The following is a 19,523-nucleotide window of genomic DNA, read 5'->3' as shown; positions in this document are numbered from 1 at the left end:
CATCACAACAACAAAATGCTGCACACTGGTACAGATTGCACACGCTATGAGAAAAAACCCTTTTTTTGAGATAAACATAGCAGGCCCGGTACCAAGGCCACCATACTTCTAATTGCTACCTGCTTACAATTGCAACATGATCTCGAGCAATGGAAGATATATACATAAGGATAGCTATCAAGCATACTTAACAGGGATTATCTGTACTTCACCAGCCTGCCAACCAGACCAGGCACCAAGCTTACTCAGCTTGTGCCCTGCGTTTTGTAAGAGTCCATACTCTGCTGACTTGTTCCATCATAAATCATAAAAGCATCTGCAGTCTATCAAGAACCATTAACCAACCTGTGTGCTTTCTCTTGATGTAGAAGTGCTTATGCATTTTCCTTTCTCCATCCTCCAAACCAGCACAATAAAATACTAAAAAGTCAAAGAGAACCTATAAAAGAAACACGTCTCAAAGCACAAGATGATCAGAAAGCACCAAAGCAAGCTAAGTATTGACATTAAGTCTACGTTATGGGCAACTCCCCCCTTGAATGACCTTGAAATTGAGCAGCGTAGCAGCTATAAATGGAACTGCCACCCCACTGCCCGAGGCACCCGCTATGCAGGAACTGAACTCAGGACCACACAGTCCCCCTGGTGATCATCAGCTCTACAGCCCATACTGGTTAAGGTCTAAGGGATATTCCAGACAGAGCAAGCTGCCAAGCTGGAGACCCCAATTTAAAGCTGATTTAATACTTTTTTTTCCTCATCCTTTCATTTTGAAGTGGCTGGCACCTCACAAAACGGCACTTGCTAGGGAGAGTCTGCTGTTTTGAGTGGGAAAATACAAACATATAAACAAACAAGCAAAAATTCAGTCCTGCTTCTCAAAGGTGACTATCCAGAAAAAGAAAAAAACCCAAGCCCTTATGTATTCATTCCCATTGCACCATACCTAGCCTCCCACTCCCCCAGCACTGCACCCAGTTTTCCAATGGGCTCAGCTTGTGTTCCTCCACTTCAGAGGAGCTAGGAGTTATTCCCAAATAACCCACTGTGATTTATTTCCCAAAAACCTGTTTTGGACAAACTGACATCACCTTATTGCCACATTCCTCACTTTGGTGCCCAGGAGGAGCCCTCTGAATTCCTCCACTTTCATAATCTGCCAGGTTTACTTTCCAGGAACAAGGGATTAAACTCATACAGTACTTCTAATTTTCAGAATACCTTAAAAATTAACAACAGTGCAATGCTCAACACTACAGATAAAGACAACTGTGACCTCTAGGTTACAGAAGAGGGGTGCAGAGAAACGCCTTGCCCAAGGTCATGGTACATCAGTAAGGATAAGGCCCCTGGAGCTCCTGGCTGGCAGCCTGCTGTGCTGCCTTACTGCTCACATCACCTGCCAGGGGACGCTCGCTGCCTTTCAGCTGGCATCAGAAACAAAGTGGAACTTTAACAAGATAAAAGTTGACCCCTCATAATGATCTTCAGCCATTTTAATCCCATTTGCAGCACAACTACATCGTATTCCGCAGAAGGAAGGATCAGGATTGCTCTTCAATTTTTCCACATAATGCCTCTGATCTATATTGGATCTAAGCTCCCAACACCTGTTGCATCATCTCCCATAGGGGCAGCCACAACAAGGAGAGAATGGAGAGAACCATTTCCTAACACAGGAGGTGGAACACGTCAGCTGCTGTTCAGAGGTCAAATTCCCCCAGGACAGCTAATGCAGTTACTGTACTAGGAGAACAAGGCAGGGTAGGTGGCAAACATTTTACCACAGGGGTAGGAAATTCAGTTGAGTTTGTCTGTCCTCACACTTTGTGTGCTCCAAGATAACACATTATCACTGCCTCTCCAGTAAAGTTCTGAACTTACGTTTATTTTGTTAGACTCTTCAGAAGAATTAGCAGTTCAAATCCATGCTTCTCCAATCCCAGAGCAGAGGAATAATCTCGGAAGTGACTCCATTTCACCACAGAATCACCTTTCATTAACTTCTGATTTCTGTACTGAACCTATTTTTCAGAACTGGAGTCACTACAATACTATTTTGCCTCTGGCCTTTGTGTCACTCGTCCACAACCTGCCCTTTTCTTAATCCTCCCCTCCATCAACACACTAATAACCCTAAGGTAAATGCCATGGACTTCAGCTCTTCCAGGGATAAATTAACATGGAATGTTCCATTTTGTACGTCCTTCCCAAACTGATATCCTGACAACTCAAACTAAGAGCAATACAAGTATGCAATTTCTTCTCTAGCACGTTTAAAAATCCATGTTAATATTTCATTCTCCCATAGTTTGAGTAGGAACAGAGCTCATCTATGTAACACAAGCATGCTGATCACTGATTCACTCCAGAAAGCACTTCAGTCATGTAAGGTTAAACCATAAAGACAGACACATTTTTGGGTGTGATTTTTTGAAACAATGGATACCTTATTCGAATTGCAAGGGCAGCAAAACAAGAAATAAAACTATTCACAGCACTCTGCAATGTTAAAAGTCCTATTTCAAAAAAAAAAAAAGGCAAACTTGCCTGCAGACAAGTTTGCACTCTCATGATCATCTGCTGCTCAACGATCATCACATCTCTTTCATTGTTTCTCCCACATTTGCAACAAACAAACAATTTCACTGTCTCGTACGTTTCCCTGCCATCCCTCCCATCCCAAAAAGGCTTTGAAGGGATAAAGAAATAAAAGGACAAAGAAGCAAGAAATTATGGGCTAAATTCATAGCCTCTCGGCCAATAAAGACAACTGCTTCTTCTGTTGTTCTGGAATTCTGTTCCCATGCACTATGATTTTTTAATCTATTTTCCTACACAGAACTCACAGGTTTCAACCTCCCAGACAGAAAAGTGATTATTGTGAAACCTTGAGGAAAAATGTACTGTAAGCATTTGGAATGGCTAAGTTAAGACAATACCATTAGCAGTCCATGTTTGCACAGCAAATAAAAAGAGTTATTAAATATTCCCATATCGTTTTACTTTGCTCTATTACACGTGGTTTAGCTGAAATAGTCCTTCTCATCAGCTCTGGCTTTCATCCTATCCTCTGACTGACTTCCAAGGTAGATCCTGAACTCAGCATTGCCTGCACCTATCCAGGGGTTGCTAAGGTTCTGCTGAGGATCCACAGCAGATTGGTAACAAACAGCAGAGGTAAATGCAGAGGTAATGCAACCATGTAATTATGTGTGTTCATTCTTGCACGTGTAATGGCTTACTATTTTTAACCAAACTGGACAAATGTGGGCCACAGACATACCTCAATCTCACCCAGTTTATGACACCTAGTGTAGGAAGACAAAATACAGATGTCTAGCGTCACTTTGGATACTCTTTAGGTCCTTCTAAAATACCTTCACTGACCTGAAAGATTTGACAGCAATATGGGAGACACGTACTCCCACTGAAGAGACACCAAGAGAGCAACTGAAATGTCTGAAGACATCTGAAATGGCACTAGACATCAAACTGAACTATCATACTTTCACAACATATTAACAGGCTGGTGTTATACGCTGGCTAATAGCTTTTGTCTGTCGTTTTTGAAATTATTTCAGCATCCAAGTACCACTTAGGTAATTTCCAGCCACAAAATGAACAATGACTTAATGCAGTGTATTAATGTACAACTTCATGACATCATTGATAGGAATTAATTGGTTGCCAACTCAAAAAAGACAATATTACCTTGGAGCCATCGTATTCCCAGTTGATTCCCTGCTGTAAAGTGGTATATGTTAAAAGGAAATGAGCTACATTTTCTATTGCCTTTTGAAAATGTTCTTCTGAGTTGACAAGATCCTGATTAACCCAGGTGCTTAATATTACTTTTCCCAGAAGCAGATGAGCCAGTAAGAGATCAAATTTGAATTTACTTTCACCTTCCTTTCTCCACCATTGTTCCTACCTGAGACCGATGAAGAGTGAACTGGGACTGTGTTTTGGGAAATGAGCACCGAAAAATGACTGGTTTACATTTGACTCTTAAGTACTCTTTTCATTGAAAGATTTCAGAGCTCTGCACAGGCATCTATGTAATTAAAATGCCCTATTTTCCCCTGTTATTACATTGCTTTGCTTAAGGAAAATGAATAAGTTAAAAAAAAAACAATTTTCCTGCTAATCAGAGATCTTCCATATCCTAATTAACAGGAAATAGTTTCCACAAGAGAGAAACATTGATGTTTCAGGGTGGAAAGGCAAAAAGCATAACTGCTAAAAAGGATGGCAGATGTAAAAGCAATCCTCTACTGGAATGAAGTCTTTCATAGAGATAGTCACGCAGAGACGGATCCCTATACGTAGTCTGCCATGTTATTTAATGGTTGTATCCCAAATCCTCTGGGCATGCTGACAGCAAGATTGATAATCAATACTGAGTGAATCAACTTAAGAAGACCTGAATCAGTTGTTCAGTGCTTCTTGAAGCTTAGACTGAGAGCAGGACTGGATAAAGGCCAGATTTCCAGAGAATGGTGTCAAGAGTCTGATCATCACCTACTGTTATTTTCAAAACTGCTTGTTTAGAATTTCATATTCAAGAGAAAAAGGTTTAAAATGTCTGGTCCACCATCCATCCATGTAAAAATTAGGATAAAGAGTAACACTATTGCACAGCAACAATTACAGCTTGATCTGCTTGATCAAGAGAACGAGCTGAATGAGTTAGCATGTCAGCAGCTCTCAGTGACTACACTGCTAGACACTCCTTTGGATATTCCTCAGTACCAAAAAAGAATATGTCATTTTCCATCTCTTTCAGAGCTTCCCTGCAGAAAGACAGTGCCCTCTGTTACCCAGTCTTTATGCAACAGCAAACAAAACAGATCCAGGCTTGGCCAGTTGTGGTTCTCCTGAATGAGTCTGTTTGCAGAACATTAGTCATAGAACCAACACCTTTGCAGGTCAGCAAATCTTTGGGGAGGTTCACTTGGACTCCACCCCACTTTAAAAGAGACAAGGGGATGACTGCAGAATAACAAAGGTTGTTTTGATAATCTAACACTAACTATATAGAAGCATCTGTTCATATAACACCTTCACTCTCTTTATTAAACAGAGACTGAAGAGTCAGTACAACATGAACTTTCTTTCCTCTTTATGGGCCTGTTCATGTAGAATTCCTCTCTGAATAACCCCAGCGGTGGTTAAAATCTCTTAACCCTGACAGACGTGCCAACATTCATACAAAGCAGAATTCTTCTGAGCATTCTTTAAGATATTTGCTCAGTCCTTCTGCAGGTTTAAGTCTCAAAATAAAACTCAAGCTTGGATACACCCGTTTTGAAGATAATGCAATTTTACATCTGGGCCTTCACTGTGCCATAAGCCTCCTCCACCATGACATACATGAGGATACCATGGTGTTCACCTTTAAAATGAAGCACACAAAAACCCACATATTAACCAAAGATTATCATCTTTGCCAATCCAAGTGCAGACAAGGAGTCATCTACCACTGCACTACTTTTATTTAAGAGTACCCAGCAACCTGGCCTAACAAACAGACATCCAAAGCCAGTGGTCAAGCAAATGCTGAGAGAAACCTTATATCATATGTATGCTTACTGGCACGCCCTTCTGTAAACTCAAGTCTACTTTTTTTTTTTTTTTTTTTTTTTTTTAGGAACTGTCAATACCTGTGGGTCTGCCAAAAACACAGTCACCTGCTGACTATAACCCTTGTCTCCCCCTAGAAAGGATGACTAAAATGTTTTACATAGCATTATATCAAAATTAATCTGGTGGAATTCACAGAAATCCAGCCCATTTCTCAATGAAACAACTGTACTACATACATTTTCCTTGAGATAAATGACTATTAGTGGTATTAAGAATTCCAGGATATTCCTCTATTTTTGTTTGCAAACCAGTAGAGAATTGTCTTTAGCTCAGAAAACGTCTTTCTTACTAATAAAGACCAGAAAATTACTTCCTTACTAATCAAGCTCAGTAGTCTGTCACTCAGGCACTGTTGAATTAAGAGTGGTAACACGACAGCTATACTTCAATTTCTGGGAAATGCAATTAAATTAGATGGAATACCAACTTTGAGTGTTTCAAGAAATAAGAAATACAGGAAGTTAAAACACAAACAAACCCCTTAATCCAAGTATGCAAATTCAGTTAGTAATGGTCATCACTGAGTAACAAGGAGACACATTCCTCTACATACAGTGCATATATAGTGGCTGTCACAACAGAGCATTAACAGCTGAGCAGTGTCTGGTGGTCAACAAAGAAGAACAGTTGCCCAAGGCCTCCTGGTCCAAGAATCCAATAGGAAAGAAAAGTGACCAGAACCCTGCTCCTTCCAGGCACACACCAGTGCTGTGTATCACCTGAACATAACACAGGTAGACCCACCTGATGCATCTACAAGCACAAAAGATAATAATAATAATAAAAAGATATTCATGAGGGAAATGCCTGATAACATTTGCAGAATTCAATCTATTTAACTGCTCAGGAGGTCAGGTTGAAAGCTGACTCAAGACATTGTTTTGACCATAGAAGCATCTACATGCTTTTTTCCCTTCACCTTTCTTTGTTACAGGCAGATCCTGATCTAATTCACCATCCTTCCCATAAATACTTGAGCTCATCCCACTCAGGGAGCAGCAGGCCACTGCAGAGGAATGAAGCAGCTGAAAATGCCTTTGGTCAGTGCTGCTGCTGAGTGCTTTGTATTAGGAAACCATGACCCGAATCCTCCAGTTCAGGAATGCTGCCCCACACTTGGCCAAAAGGCTATGGCTGACTGAGCCAAAATAATTTCTCTCCTCATGAATTCTCAAAACCTGATAATCCAGATACAGCAAGAAGAAAAGGAACAAAAATTATGGAAAAAGCTTCCTTCTTGTGCAAAACAGAGGGCACAACTTAAAAGTGTAAAGGCCTCTATCTCTTAATTGTTTGCTTGATACCAGCACACATTGCATGGGTATTACAACTGCTTTTTTTGTTTACTAAAATGTGATGAGCACATAATAAACCCAGTTTTATTGCTGTTTCCAGCTTGCTGCAGTGATGGAGTGGGGACAGAACTGTGTTTAGTTTCCACAGCTCATCTAGAGCCTTAGCTCTGTCGAGCAGTGCAAGAAGGGAGCCAAAGAGCACTGTCCTGAAGAACTGACACTGGGAACAAAGCTGAAATCATTGCAACTCCATCACTGCAGGATGAGATGCATCAAGGAATGAGACAGAAGGACAAAGAGGAAGAAATCTCATAACATAATGAGATGTTTATCTATAAAAAGTTGCCCACTTCAAAGCAGGAAGCGTTTCAACTCCTCGGATAAAAAAAAAATAAAAAGCACTTTTAATTAAAAGATCAGTCAAAGATTTTCCACAGTCAAACAGCCTCAAAGACATTGTGAGTGGAGGAGGAGGAGACCAATTTCTAACTTGATTAGCCCATTCTTCAAAGTCAACAAGGTTTTGTGAAAGCAGAATTTCTCAAAAAATAGATAAGGATCATAGAAATATCTCCAGCTCCTCAAAGAGTGCTGTCTCTTCCCTTCAGATGAGACTGATCATCACCAGTTTTTGCTCAGGAGAAGCCTGGAAAAGTATTATCAGAGATGTGTGCCTATCTCCTTAAAATGGACAGTAAGCCCAGCACTGATACATAGCTTTGGGTTACACAAAGCTATTGCCATGCACTTAAAGAGGCTGCAGACACGAGCCAAAATGTTTGTACACTGCTTTAGCCTGATAAAACCAGTTTGTCTTCTGTTTTATGAGGGCTTAAACATGTTTAAAGATTTACACAAACTGCATTAACTTTTGGGAGCACACTTTCTACCCACAGCACGACATTTGCCGATGGAGATGGATACGACACCAGTGTCTCATCTCTGCCTAGTGCTACAGTAAGAGCATTATTGCTGATGTTACATATTCTCAGGAACAAGAATTAGAAAAAGCATAGAAAATGTGTATGACCAAACAGATGTGTGTCTTTTTGTTTGCTGAGAAAATGGGGTTTTGACAACAACACCCACAATAAAAGTGACATTTTCTCTGCAGGCTGCTGCTCACCAACTATTTTATCATGTCACTGCTAGGAAAACAGCAGGGCTCTCGCACTCAGCAGGCTGGTGCTGGGCGTGCATTCCCCAAGAGGAGAGAAAACCCAACCCTGCAATGACTGCTGCTCATGGAAGTTGTTTCACCCAGAGTTACCAGCTGCTAATTGTGACTAATTGAACTTACTGCTGAGCTGGCTCTTTTCTGCACAGTTCCGAGGAATGCATTACCTCTGTTTTGCTTTAGTAGATGTATGTTTTTATCTACAAAAGTAAACGTTCAGATATACTTTTGAAGGCCTTTCTCTTCTCCATCTTGCAGAGAACTTCATTAGTGCCAACAAATTTATCATTATCCACACCCTCATAAAAACAATCCCTACAAAAGTGATTACATGGGGCGTAATTACACAGTATTATAAGGATTTCTACATCTTCATTATAAATGCTGCAATGTGAAAATTGCAGAAGACCTTTAGGGTATTAAAATACAGCAGAAAATCCTCTGAATTCAAAGATGCCTACTGCACTCTGAGGCAGAAGCTGTGCAGAAGGGCAGCATCCTTAGTGATTAAGTTTGTTCGGAAACGTTTTGCATGTTTTATTCTTCATTTGTTTGCTTTTAAGTAGCCTTCATATTTCCAGATATTATTTTGTTTAGAAATGGATCATAGAAAGTGATCAACTTCTTAAAACAGGACTAATGTCCATTCATCAAATTTTCTGTGTAACTACAAGTTCATTGCAAACTGAAGAGTAAAACTGATTATTGTCACTGCCAATCACAGCACATTAATTAAACCAATAAAATCATCACCAAGAAAGTTAGCTTTTACCTTTTCAGCTGTACTAGATCTACTATTCATAGATTCTAAACATCCCCAACACTGGGAAGAAGCAGTCTGCAGAGCTCTATCTGTAGCACAAGCCTCCACTGACTACCTCATCCAGTAAAGATTCCTCAACTGCAGCAGAAGTTCCCTGCTTTTTTCCAGGAATGGTTTTAATTTTCAACAGCAAAACAATTTAACACAAAACAAAATACATAAACCACATCCTGCTGCCTGCCATGCCCTAGAAGTTCTTTTTGTAAGAGCTTTGGTCCTGCCCCCAGAGAAAGTACTCCCACTCAGCACATCCTCCCAGCCAACGCCAAATGTTGTAAGGGCCCTTGCATTAAGCAGAACTTTACTGATCTCTTCCACAAATTTAGCATTCACTGGCCTCTCAACTTGGGATCAGGGGACCTCTGATTATCACTTAATTCTGCCTCAAACAGATATTTTCAGAGGCAGCTAGTTACTCATGCTCATGACTAAATTCCTCTAAGAGGTCTGTCCAAAGAGTGACATAGTCTCTTGGCTGTACTCATTTCGTTGGCCTACAGAGCAGAACACACTACTGCTATTTGACATCTGTTTGTCAGTATTTCTGAAATGATTTAATAGTGTCACTCCAGTTGAGTCGCATCACAAGGCTAATCAAGAGAGCTGGCCCTAACTGGCCTTGGAAGAGAGGCTTAAGTCAAGTAAAAATTACTCTCTGGGGGAAAATAAGCTCCTTCAATGCTAGTTTAATCAGTAGTGTGTTACTACTCTGAAGAATGAGAGCATCTGTAAAATCCTCATGCAAGAGTGACTTGCGGGAGGAAAAGGTGACTAAGGAATTAAACTATCCACTGGAGAGCAAACTGTGGTTTGCTGGCTCCACTGGGAACAAAAGGTCTACAGCTTGCTGCCTGGGCTCGAAGAGGACATGACTTGCTGTCGGTATTTCCATGAAAGCTGTTATGTGATTCATTAGCTCTGCTGGCCCCTCTCGCCTCTCTCCCTTCCCCCCACATCATCATTAAACTCATCTGTTCTCTGGAGCTCTTGCTTGGCAGAAATGGTGTGCTGACACAGAACAGTTAAAATGAGTGGTTCCCATGTTTAAAAGAAAGGAAGAGAAGCAGACAGAGACTGAAGGGAGCACCCAGAGGAAGACATGAACACACACCCTGAGAAGGAAAATCAGACACTGCTAGAAATAATAGTTCTACCCTTTACCTTGACAGGGTCTGATATTTTGTGGATGATCTCCCCTACACCAAAACATAAAATGAAGCTGCCCTTAGGTCAGGACAAAACGGGCACAAGAAAACAGATCAATACTGCTTTAGTGTGTGCACTGACATTTGATATCCTCATCCAAGCCATGTAAGCATGTTTTACAAATAAGCACAGTCCCCAAAAAAAGTCTAACCCTTGGATAACCCCACTCACTACCTTGTTCCAGCTAGAGAAGTTAACATTTCCCATTCAACTGCTACTTTCAAAGTTTTTGGCATGTTTTGAGTCACTTTTTCCACCTCTTCTCAAAGATATTATTAATCTCCACATCACCTGCAGATGTTTAGAGGATAAACAAAACCCCACCATCACCAAGTCAACCAGTGCCAAAGAATCTTAGTACTCCTGTTCAGAAACACTGGCTGCCTCACTGTTTCCAAGGCAAACTGATGTTTGAAAGCCTTCTCTCAATAAATGTTTCTGTGCTGGATAATATGTATTCTTCCATACAGTTCCCATGAAACCTTTCAACTATTTCACAGGTGCCCTGGCCTGCATGTGCACTAACAGCTCCTTCTGTTTGAGGCAGCCAGTCTGAGAAACAGAAAACTAATTCTATTGATGAACTGCAGCAGTACTCGCTACCATGTCTTACTTTTTTTGTGTGTGTATGGCTGTGCTATTTCACAGGCATTTGCTTTCTAAAACATCAACATGCTCAGTAAACACAAATATTCAGAGCAACTGGGGACAGCTATTACTTACCCACCTTGCAAGCAGGAGAGTTTTGGCAAATACTGTGACCAAAGTTTGCACCACACCAAGAAACAAAGTTCTTACTAATTATTTAAAAAATGGTTTAAAATACAGTTGAAATTCAAAGTCAAGAAAGACCTGTAGAATGTAACAAGTATTATTCTGGGTTCCTTTTGAAACACTCAAACCGTTCTCTTGGGCCCATTAATTTCCTTCCTGTTCCTCAGCAGCACTGACCAACCCAGCCAGACTTGGGGTTACCACTGCTGTGTCCATACATCTTGCATCTTGTCTGTTAGCTGGCACAGTTAGCCCCCAAAAAGATTGCTTCTGAGCCTGTATTGTATTTATAGGTTTTAAACTAACAATGATTTTTCTTGTAAAATGGTAGCTATGGTAGTCCAAATGCAGTGCATGTCCATGTCCTCTAGGTTGCCATATACGTTATAACAGAGGCATCCAGAGACAGATTTTTCAAGACTTCAGTGGTTTGGTGATACCAACAGAAGGTACAGGTGTTTTAAAAGCCTTTCCGTGGCAACCCAATACAATAAGTTCTGGGACAAAAGACTTCAGATGAGATACACTGTGCCTATAAGATTTCCTGAGAAGCAAAACAAACAAGGTTGACTCTGGATAACATAAGGGAAACAGAAGTAAAGAACTGATCTCTATAGTTAAATCTGGAACGTGAACTACATCAGTAAAGAGCCCTGTCTAAAAGGAAGACAAATACAGCTTCTGACATCTTTACATTATCCTCTGACTTTCAGTGTCTGAGATCTCACACATGGAATATGTTGTCACAGTCTATTGTCTGCTTCAGTGTTCCTGAAAGTTTTCTTTCCACAATTAAACTCAGTTCTGAGCACGCAGTTCAATATAAAGTCTGTGTTTTAGTCATATTTATATCATACAAACAGTGATACCATATTAAAACAAGACTTTACAGTCCACATTTAAAAACTGAAAAATGTTAAAAATGTATAGATGCCACAGAAGTATAGCCCTTCCCCCTTCAAAAAAATAAATCACAGGACAAAAGAAAACAAAGGTTGAAAGAGATTTTCAAAACTCACAGGAGGTCTGTGCGTTCATTTGTCATTTCAGTTAATAGTTATAAGCTGTTCAAACTCTGACACTGGCCCTGAAAAATCACAGCCAGTCTTCCCAAACTGTAACCAGAAGTTAGCAGTGCTACCCATGCCATTATCCATTGCCCCCACAGTTTATCATCAGCATCATCTCTCCTCAAATGACAGTAACACAGCCTGTTTCAGAAGACCTCTGTAGCTTGCAGCAGGATGATTTCAGAGCCCAGGTTCGGAGCAGCCGTACTTTGCAACCTAAAGTTTAAGTTTCCCTTAGGGCAGCGTTTCTCCTGGTGACTGGATACTGGCAGCTTTTGTGCTCCTCGTTAGCCTGCTGATTAACATACTGCTAGAGAGTTCTCCACTACACCTAACTGCTGTTCTAGCACTCACTAGCAGATCTGTTATGAGTGATTCTAGAGCAGCAATGCAACGCTTTCCACACACCTCCACAGATCAGGGACAATAGCTGCATATCTCAACAAAAGTGATGAAGGAACCCTGATCACTCAATAATGGCTTCAGCTAAATTTTGTCAATGGAATTGCCACACAACAATAAGGCACCCAGCACCAGGAAATCCAACCAGTGCTGCTTTCTGCATCTTGCAGTGTTCGAGGCTCCAGCAGGAGCTAACCGCAGAAATCTGTGGGCCTACTGTTTTTCCTCATTTGGTATTAGAGGAGCAAACATAATGAATCAAAGGGCAGTACTTCAAATCACTATTATTTCCAATAGTAGAGACGTCTGCCGCAAAGGGAAGTAGATATACCTGACTTGGCTTCCTATAAAGGCTGCTACTGATTAACATGCAAAGCATTACACCTCTGAAAGACAGTGGTGAGAAGACCATCCACAAAGGCAGCATTTTAAATTCTAAGGCCTGGAAAATATCACGCTGCAGGCCACAAACACCAAGCTGCAGATTCTAACAAATGGTGCAGACATCACTAGGTTAGCTTTGCAACTTTTCAGCTGCATCGTTCAGACTGCATGTAATGATATCTGTCAGGCACCGAGGTCCCTCCCTTGTTGGCATTCTGTCCCGACCTAAGGATTTCTTTCAGAAATTCCCCGAGGACGATGCTGTGAGCTCAGGTACGGAGCTGTAATGAATACCATTTACCAGCTACAAGGTAAACAGCCCTAATTTCACCGGCAGGCTCAAAACCCTCAGCATTACCAACGCCAACAGCCTCTTTTTCCACTCGCTAGGACGCTGCAGGTAAGCTCCCCGAGAACAAAACCCCAAGCCCTGCAGTTACAGCCCTGCAAGCTGCAGGCAGCAGCCCAGCGTTGCGCAGGGCTGGGCGGGCAGCAGCCCGGCCATACAGACCTTGGTCGTGCTCCTCGGCTCTCCCGGGCTGGTTGCCCATCTTCAGTCACCGCCAGCTCCTCCCCAGGCTCCTCTAGGACCCCATGCTCTTAGAGGCAGACCTGCCTTTATCTGCTGGGAACGTCCGCGCTTCGGTCAACTTACAAAGGAAAAAAAAAAAGTCAGCTCCTTCCTAGTTCCTGGCACCAGGAACAGAGCCTGCTGCTCATGCTGGAGCAGCTGTAGCTCTCCCTCCTACCTCATTACAATATTATGCACTGAAGGCCGGCCTGTGCAGTTAATTAGCTGCCTGACTGCTGGAATAAAAGGAGGGGAGAAAGAGAGGCAGAAAAAGAGAGCACGCTCGCAGAGAAAGAGCGACTCAACGAGCGGTGGAGGCCACTCAGAGGCAGCAGCGGCGAACTGCAGGCAGCTGAGAGGCACCGATTGTGAACAAGCCCCCTAAAGCCTGAAACCAGCTCAGCACAGACGAGAAATCGCCCTGGAAACTTAAGCAGGACTTCTGCACCCCAGTGCAGCCACCTCTGATACAAACATCAGCTGCAGCAGCAGGGGGGGACTGGACCCAGAGCTATGTCATACACCAGTAAATCTGCTTACAAATATGATCTACATACCGTATCTCTATCATCAACATTTTTTTTTGACCACGCCTTGTAGTGCAAGAAGAGCTGCATGCAGCAGTTCACAGACTGGCTGATGGCTGATCTTCCTTTGAAATAAATCAAGATGCTTCTCACTAATGGAGCCATGACGCACATTGGAAACAAGAACTCTGAACAACTCCAGCAGTCTGTTTCCACTGCGTGGACAATTAACACAATTACCTTCTTGAAGTCTGGGTTTCAACAAGGTGGTTAGAAACAAATTCAAATAATAATACACTAAAAAGCATCTTCATCTCAAAACAGATGAAAAATAAGACAAAGAAATTAAGGAAGCCAATTGTGAATCTATGGTTTTAAATTTATTTAAGAAAAAAAATAATTGTTCAAGTAAGATTGAAACGGTTTTTTTAAGACTTCAACTTAAGAGGGAGAGTTAGTTTTTAAAAATTAAAAAAAAAATTAAAATTGCCATTTTTCATTGTTCTTGCTTTGACACTTCATGGATTAAGCTAAAAGCTTTCACGTATCTGTCTGTATTTGGAAGACAATAAACAAAACTGTCTATTTTATGACTTGTCAAGTACAAACTGCTTTGTTTAATGAATAAATGATGTAAATTCTATATAAAAAAAAGAAGGTATTATCAATGATGCTTTTTCTAAAAGTCATCTCATGGTCTCTTAAGCTTTAGTATTCAACATGCCCATCAGTTTTCTTAGAAGAGCAGATATAAATGTCCTCCAACTGCTCTAGAAACATCTCTGAGACAAAGAGATTTCCTTCTATTACAGATTAAAGAGTGACGTCTGCTTTTCATCAACTGGATTCAGAGGAACTGTGTTGGCCAACACAATCACTTGGGCTGATAAATCCTGACACTAACTATTCATTATTTCAACACCAGATTTCTACTTCTGTAACACAGAACGGGTATCAGAATCCCAGTACAGTGTGGGAGTACAGCTTGAAGTAACTACAAAATGTAACCACGGATCCAGAGCAAACACACTTGAGATCTTAACGCTGTGTAAGTGTCACTACTGGAAGCATGAAGCTGCTATTTTTGACAACAGTATGAAACTTAAGCCAGAAAATTTTAACACCACTATCGGGCGAGTCAGGCAAAAGACTTCAAGACCAAGCCCACAGCAAAAGGAAGAATTCAGGTTTTAAAAACAGCTAAGCCTGAGAAGAAACTATGGATATCAAGATTACCTTTCACAGAGCATAAAGGAACTGAGGAAAAAAGAATATAGCACAAAACTTCTGGAACAGTACACTTCTAAGAAATAAAGACAGGTCCGTGGCTAAATCTATAGGCTATTTATTGTCTCAATACTTAACATTTTTCTCCTTCCTCCTCTGTAGTAAAGGTGAATGACTAAACAATTTCATCAGCTACTATAAAGCAGAGTAGCTGGTTCCTTTCTAGGCATGAAGACTGACTGACTCATCCCTCTGCACTATCCACTTGTGGGACTGCCAAAAAAAAATAATAATCCACAGACACCATTTTCTATGTAATACAAATGAGAATGAATTACCCAAGGTGTGAAACAGACAACTTTTTCAAATAAGAAGTCAAATGACTTATTTGTCAGGCATAGGCCTCCTCGTGTCCTGCTCCCCCTGCACAGCAAATTAATCAGCATAACTTCTAAAATTTCTCATTATATTCCATGGTCAAAAGAAGGTCGAAAGTGCTGCAGGATGTTCTCAAATTTCCAGTGATGGGATAACTGCCAGTTTCTTCAGAAAGAGAATGCCTAAAGAAGTCACTGCTGAGCACGACCTCCAGAGAGTGGACCTTCTGGCCAAGGCTGAACTAAACTGAACAGGTCCTACACGTGGATGCTGACTGTCAATACCAGAGTTCACATCACCATGCTCTGCTTCTTCCATTAACACTGCAGATTTTCTGAGCACTAAGTATTACTTATGAACCCATCCCATATGTAGCTGTCAAACCCTCCCTCTTACCTTACAGTAATAAAATCTAATGCAAGCCACAAACTGCTGGAAAAAAACAACAACAACAAAAAAACCCAACCAAACAGTGGAAAAATAATAATAAAAGGAATGCCAAGCCCTCTCCTGATATGCATACTTGTCAGACCAGGCCAGCTTTGCATTCCTTTCTTTCCCTCCCTCCCATTCTCAAAGTGCAAAGAGAATGGCATTCTGCCAAGGTATTCTGGCTGTAATACATTCAGGCCCAGAGACTGTTAGGGATCATTTCTCTTCAAACTAACTGAAGGAAAGCTGATAATTAACCTACGGTAGGTAGGCAACACAAAGTTGTGTTGACTTTGCTGAACAGTTTCAGCAAAGAAGACTGAAAATGAAAACAAACTGAGAAATCACAGACATGCACTACTCTGGGACTATCCAAGCAAGCTCCCCTATCTGTTTAGGCATCCCCAGCAAAGCTTTTCTGAACGTCACAGTTTGCTTACAATTGTAATGGATCTCCCTATATGTGCCAGCTTGAGCCAATTAACTATCAACAATTTAATGAGTCAAGTAATTACAATCTTTAAGATTTTGCATTTCAGTATCCCTACCACACACCAAATCCTCTTAGCTGGCTCAGGTCCCGGGGTTGTAAACGTGTGCCAACAAAGTCATTCTCAGGAATATAAAAGAGAGAAAAGGGCCTACTGTATTTCACAGATTGTTCTAACAGAAAGCTGCACACAAAACATGAGAATATTTTAATACAGACTCAGTGCAGTGGATGCAAGTTGTGCAGTACGTTAAGACAGCAGCAAAAATGAGAATGGTACATACTGCAGACAGCGTTGTCAGCAGAAGTTAATTTCTACTTGTTTAATAATGCACGATGACTGCAGACAGCCTGTGAATGCCTCTCAAAGAAGTTGTTATCCATAACAGAATCAGGTAACAGAAATCCCAGCAGACAGCCACTGTAATGAATGGCTCTCATTCCATTCCTGGAGATAGAAGGCAGCTCATGTAATACGTCCAGCGACAGAACAAAAGAATAATTATGCTGGTCAACCTTCATATGTCACCTTCAAACAGAAAGAGAAAAGGGTAAAATCTTCAACAGTGCTGAAATTTAGTGAAATTACTTCATTCCCAGGGAAATCATTTTGTTAAGTCAGAAGTGAAGGTTCAGATTCATTCACATTTGCATATATGTTACGAACAACCCTACAGATGTTTAAGTGCATGTGGGTGTCAATATATACATATATATAGCTGCACATGGAGCTATGGGTGTGAATACAGATGTGCATTTTCATTGTTTTGTGTGCTAAATTTCTGCAGTGCTACTTGTCTATTTGAATGACATCTTGACAAAGCCAATTATTTATTTAGATGTATTTTTCTCCAGTCTTTCTATACCATTTCTGGAGTTAAAAAATATAAATAAAAATCTCTCTTTCTTAGGAACAAAGAGTCATGCAAGAGCTGTCCCTTGCACATGGAAAGGGTATGAAATGTGACCAGCTTTCCAGATTAAGTTTTAAAGCATATTTATTATTCTTGGGAAAGCCCAGCTGAGTTCAGCCATTTGGTTTCTAGTGGAGTCTTACCAATCTCATTAGTGTCTCTCACACCTGTCTGTATCTTTCACAAAAATGGGACAGTAACGAAGCCAAATGCAAAGTGCAGCAACCCTCTGCAAACCTGCAGTGGTGTTTGATGTTACAGATCACAAAAAGCAGACCTTGTCAAAAATGGATGTATAGGGAAGGAAAAGGGCCCCAAGGTCAGAACTTTGTCCTTCAAAAGGTATCATTTTCCTTTTTCCTGTTTTAATTGGGGTCTACTAGCACCGTAAGTATTAAACTGACAGACTTTGCAGTGATTTTTTTCTTAAAGCTCTTATTAAGAAAACTTATTTTCTTGATATGTATATATATATATATTTTTTTTTTTAATTATTATTATTATTATTATTTTTTTTTTTTTACCAGCACTAAGAGTAAACCTGGTAGGGGCCAGCCATCCTCATCCAGAAGAGTTATCCTTATTAAGTGTCATCACTGTCAACAGAGAAAAGCTACACACAACAAGCTTGTGAAGGGAAATCAGGACTTCTCCTTTTTACATAAACTACATGGCAGAAAGAGTGATGGACGAACAGATTAAGTTGGACAAAAGGACAGTAAGTGCTCTGCTAGAAGTAGGAAGGAATTGAAGATATAGAAGTACCACATTCAGCCACTGGGACATGTACTCTGACAACCTGACAGGAATATGGATAACAAAAAACAACTGAGGTCTCCCTTATGGGAGCCAAACACTGTTCAAACCAAACAAACTGCTCCATGACCTGTCTCCTTTCGTAGCCTTTAACAACTAGGCCAAAATTCTCAGTACTTCTCTTTCACTGTTTAAATTGTTGGCATTATTAAAACAGCATGCTTTGTACAGCTTCATTTCCAATGCTGGTAACGTTCCTTTTTAGGATTAGGGGGCTTTGTCCAGGTAACCTGCAGTTCAGATTCTCAACACTAGAAGCTTAGGAGATAATTTAAACTCTTTGTATCTTTTGAGTTTGCCTCCTCTATATTTCTGCATTGTCACTGCCTCCAGCTATCAATGTTCATCAACTCTGAAAGCCTGCACAGAATGCAAGACACTTTTCTTGAACATTTTACAGCTAGAACAAGAGATCTATAAATAGTGAGCTGGACAATTATAACACTGGTATTGATGATTTCCTACTGTTTCTATGTAAAATTCAATGGTTCTATATATAATTTTAGACTTGGGTTCAAGGATATTAGCTGATGAAGCAGACAGGGAAAATAAGCACAGCTATCCATTACTTACATTTCAAGGCTAACCAACACTTCATACTGTGGCTGGCAAAGCATTATATAGAAATCAATATATCTGTGAGAAATGGGATGCTTTCAGATTACACATTCACAGCACAGCTGAGTCGCACTCCCTGGCTCTCTCTTTTCCAATGTCCAAAATATATAGCATAAGACTTTTATTTTTCTATTGTTGAACCTGACAGATAACAACTGCTGGCACTGAAATAACAGCAAGGAAGCATATGAACGTGATTAAACTAGACAGCCTTGAGGGAAATTCTCAGAAAGTGTTCAAATTGAGAATTTGTAGGGAGCGCGAGAACTGAGATACGATTTGGAATGACTTCTAGGATCCATTGAGCAAGCAGTTTCACCTTTCTGAACCTCAGGTTCTCTATTTGCATGTCAGTATTACCATGCAAAGCTCTTCACAAAAAGCAAATGACCATACAAACGGCTTTGGAATTCTCTGACAGTGAAAGAGCAGAGTTTAAGGCTATTTGGTTTATAAACCTTGAAGGTTCAGCATCGGAAAAATCACTGGTTTCCTGCAATCCTGAATCTGGAAGAGAAGAAGAAATAATTTTCTATATTTAAACATTATAAAACAATTTATTTACTGTATGGCTTTACAGGTTGGATAGCTTTACAAGTGCATTCATTAAAATAAACATTTTCAAGATTAGCGATCTCTCAATTTTCTTCTTCCTGTTCTGCAGTTTTTCCAGCTCTATTTCTTCTGAAGCATTAAAAACAATGTGTAAATTTGGTTTTTAACATCAAATCCAATTGCTACTTCGGGGCAGTACCTGGACAGACACAACA

At 40.6% G+C, this 19,523-nt stretch overlaps 1 protein-coding gene across 4 annotated transcripts in view; it reads right to left on the bottom strand.

Annotated features, from left to right (window-relative positions):
• SPECC1 (sperm antigen with calponin homology and coiled-coil domains 1) overlaps window positions 1-19,523 on the bottom strand; it is a 59,235-nt gene that overhangs the window by 35,182 nt on the left and 4,530 nt on the right. The window contains exons 1-2 of one of the 4 annotated variants that reach the window (XM_065731941.1): window positions 13,530-13,608; window positions 13,292-13,430 (exon numbers count right to left, since the gene is read on the bottom strand). The exons of 2 other annotated variants lie outside the window; for them this stretch is intronic. In XM_065731941.1, coding sequence (XP_065588013.1) covers window positions 13,292-13,331 — 40 coding nt within the window. In that variant the 5' untranslated portion in view covers window positions 13,332-13,430; window positions 13,530-13,608. Of the gene's footprint in view, window positions 1-13,291; window positions 13,445-13,529; window positions 13,609-19,523 lie in introns of those variants that run through there. One more of the 4 variants, XM_065731940.1, reaches the window with a different exon arrangement.

Source organism: Cyrtonyx montezumae, unplaced genomic scaffold, assembly GCF_038088225.1.
Source record: "Cyrtonyx montezumae isolate F1298 unplaced genomic scaffold, pur_monq_1.0 scaffold_15, whole genome shotgun sequence".
NCBI lineage: Eukaryota > Metazoa > Chordata > Aves > Galliformes > Odontophoridae > Cyrtonyx > Cyrtonyx montezumae.
Note: the sequence above shows the minus strand (reverse complement) of the source record. Positions and strands in the feature narration are given on the sequence as shown.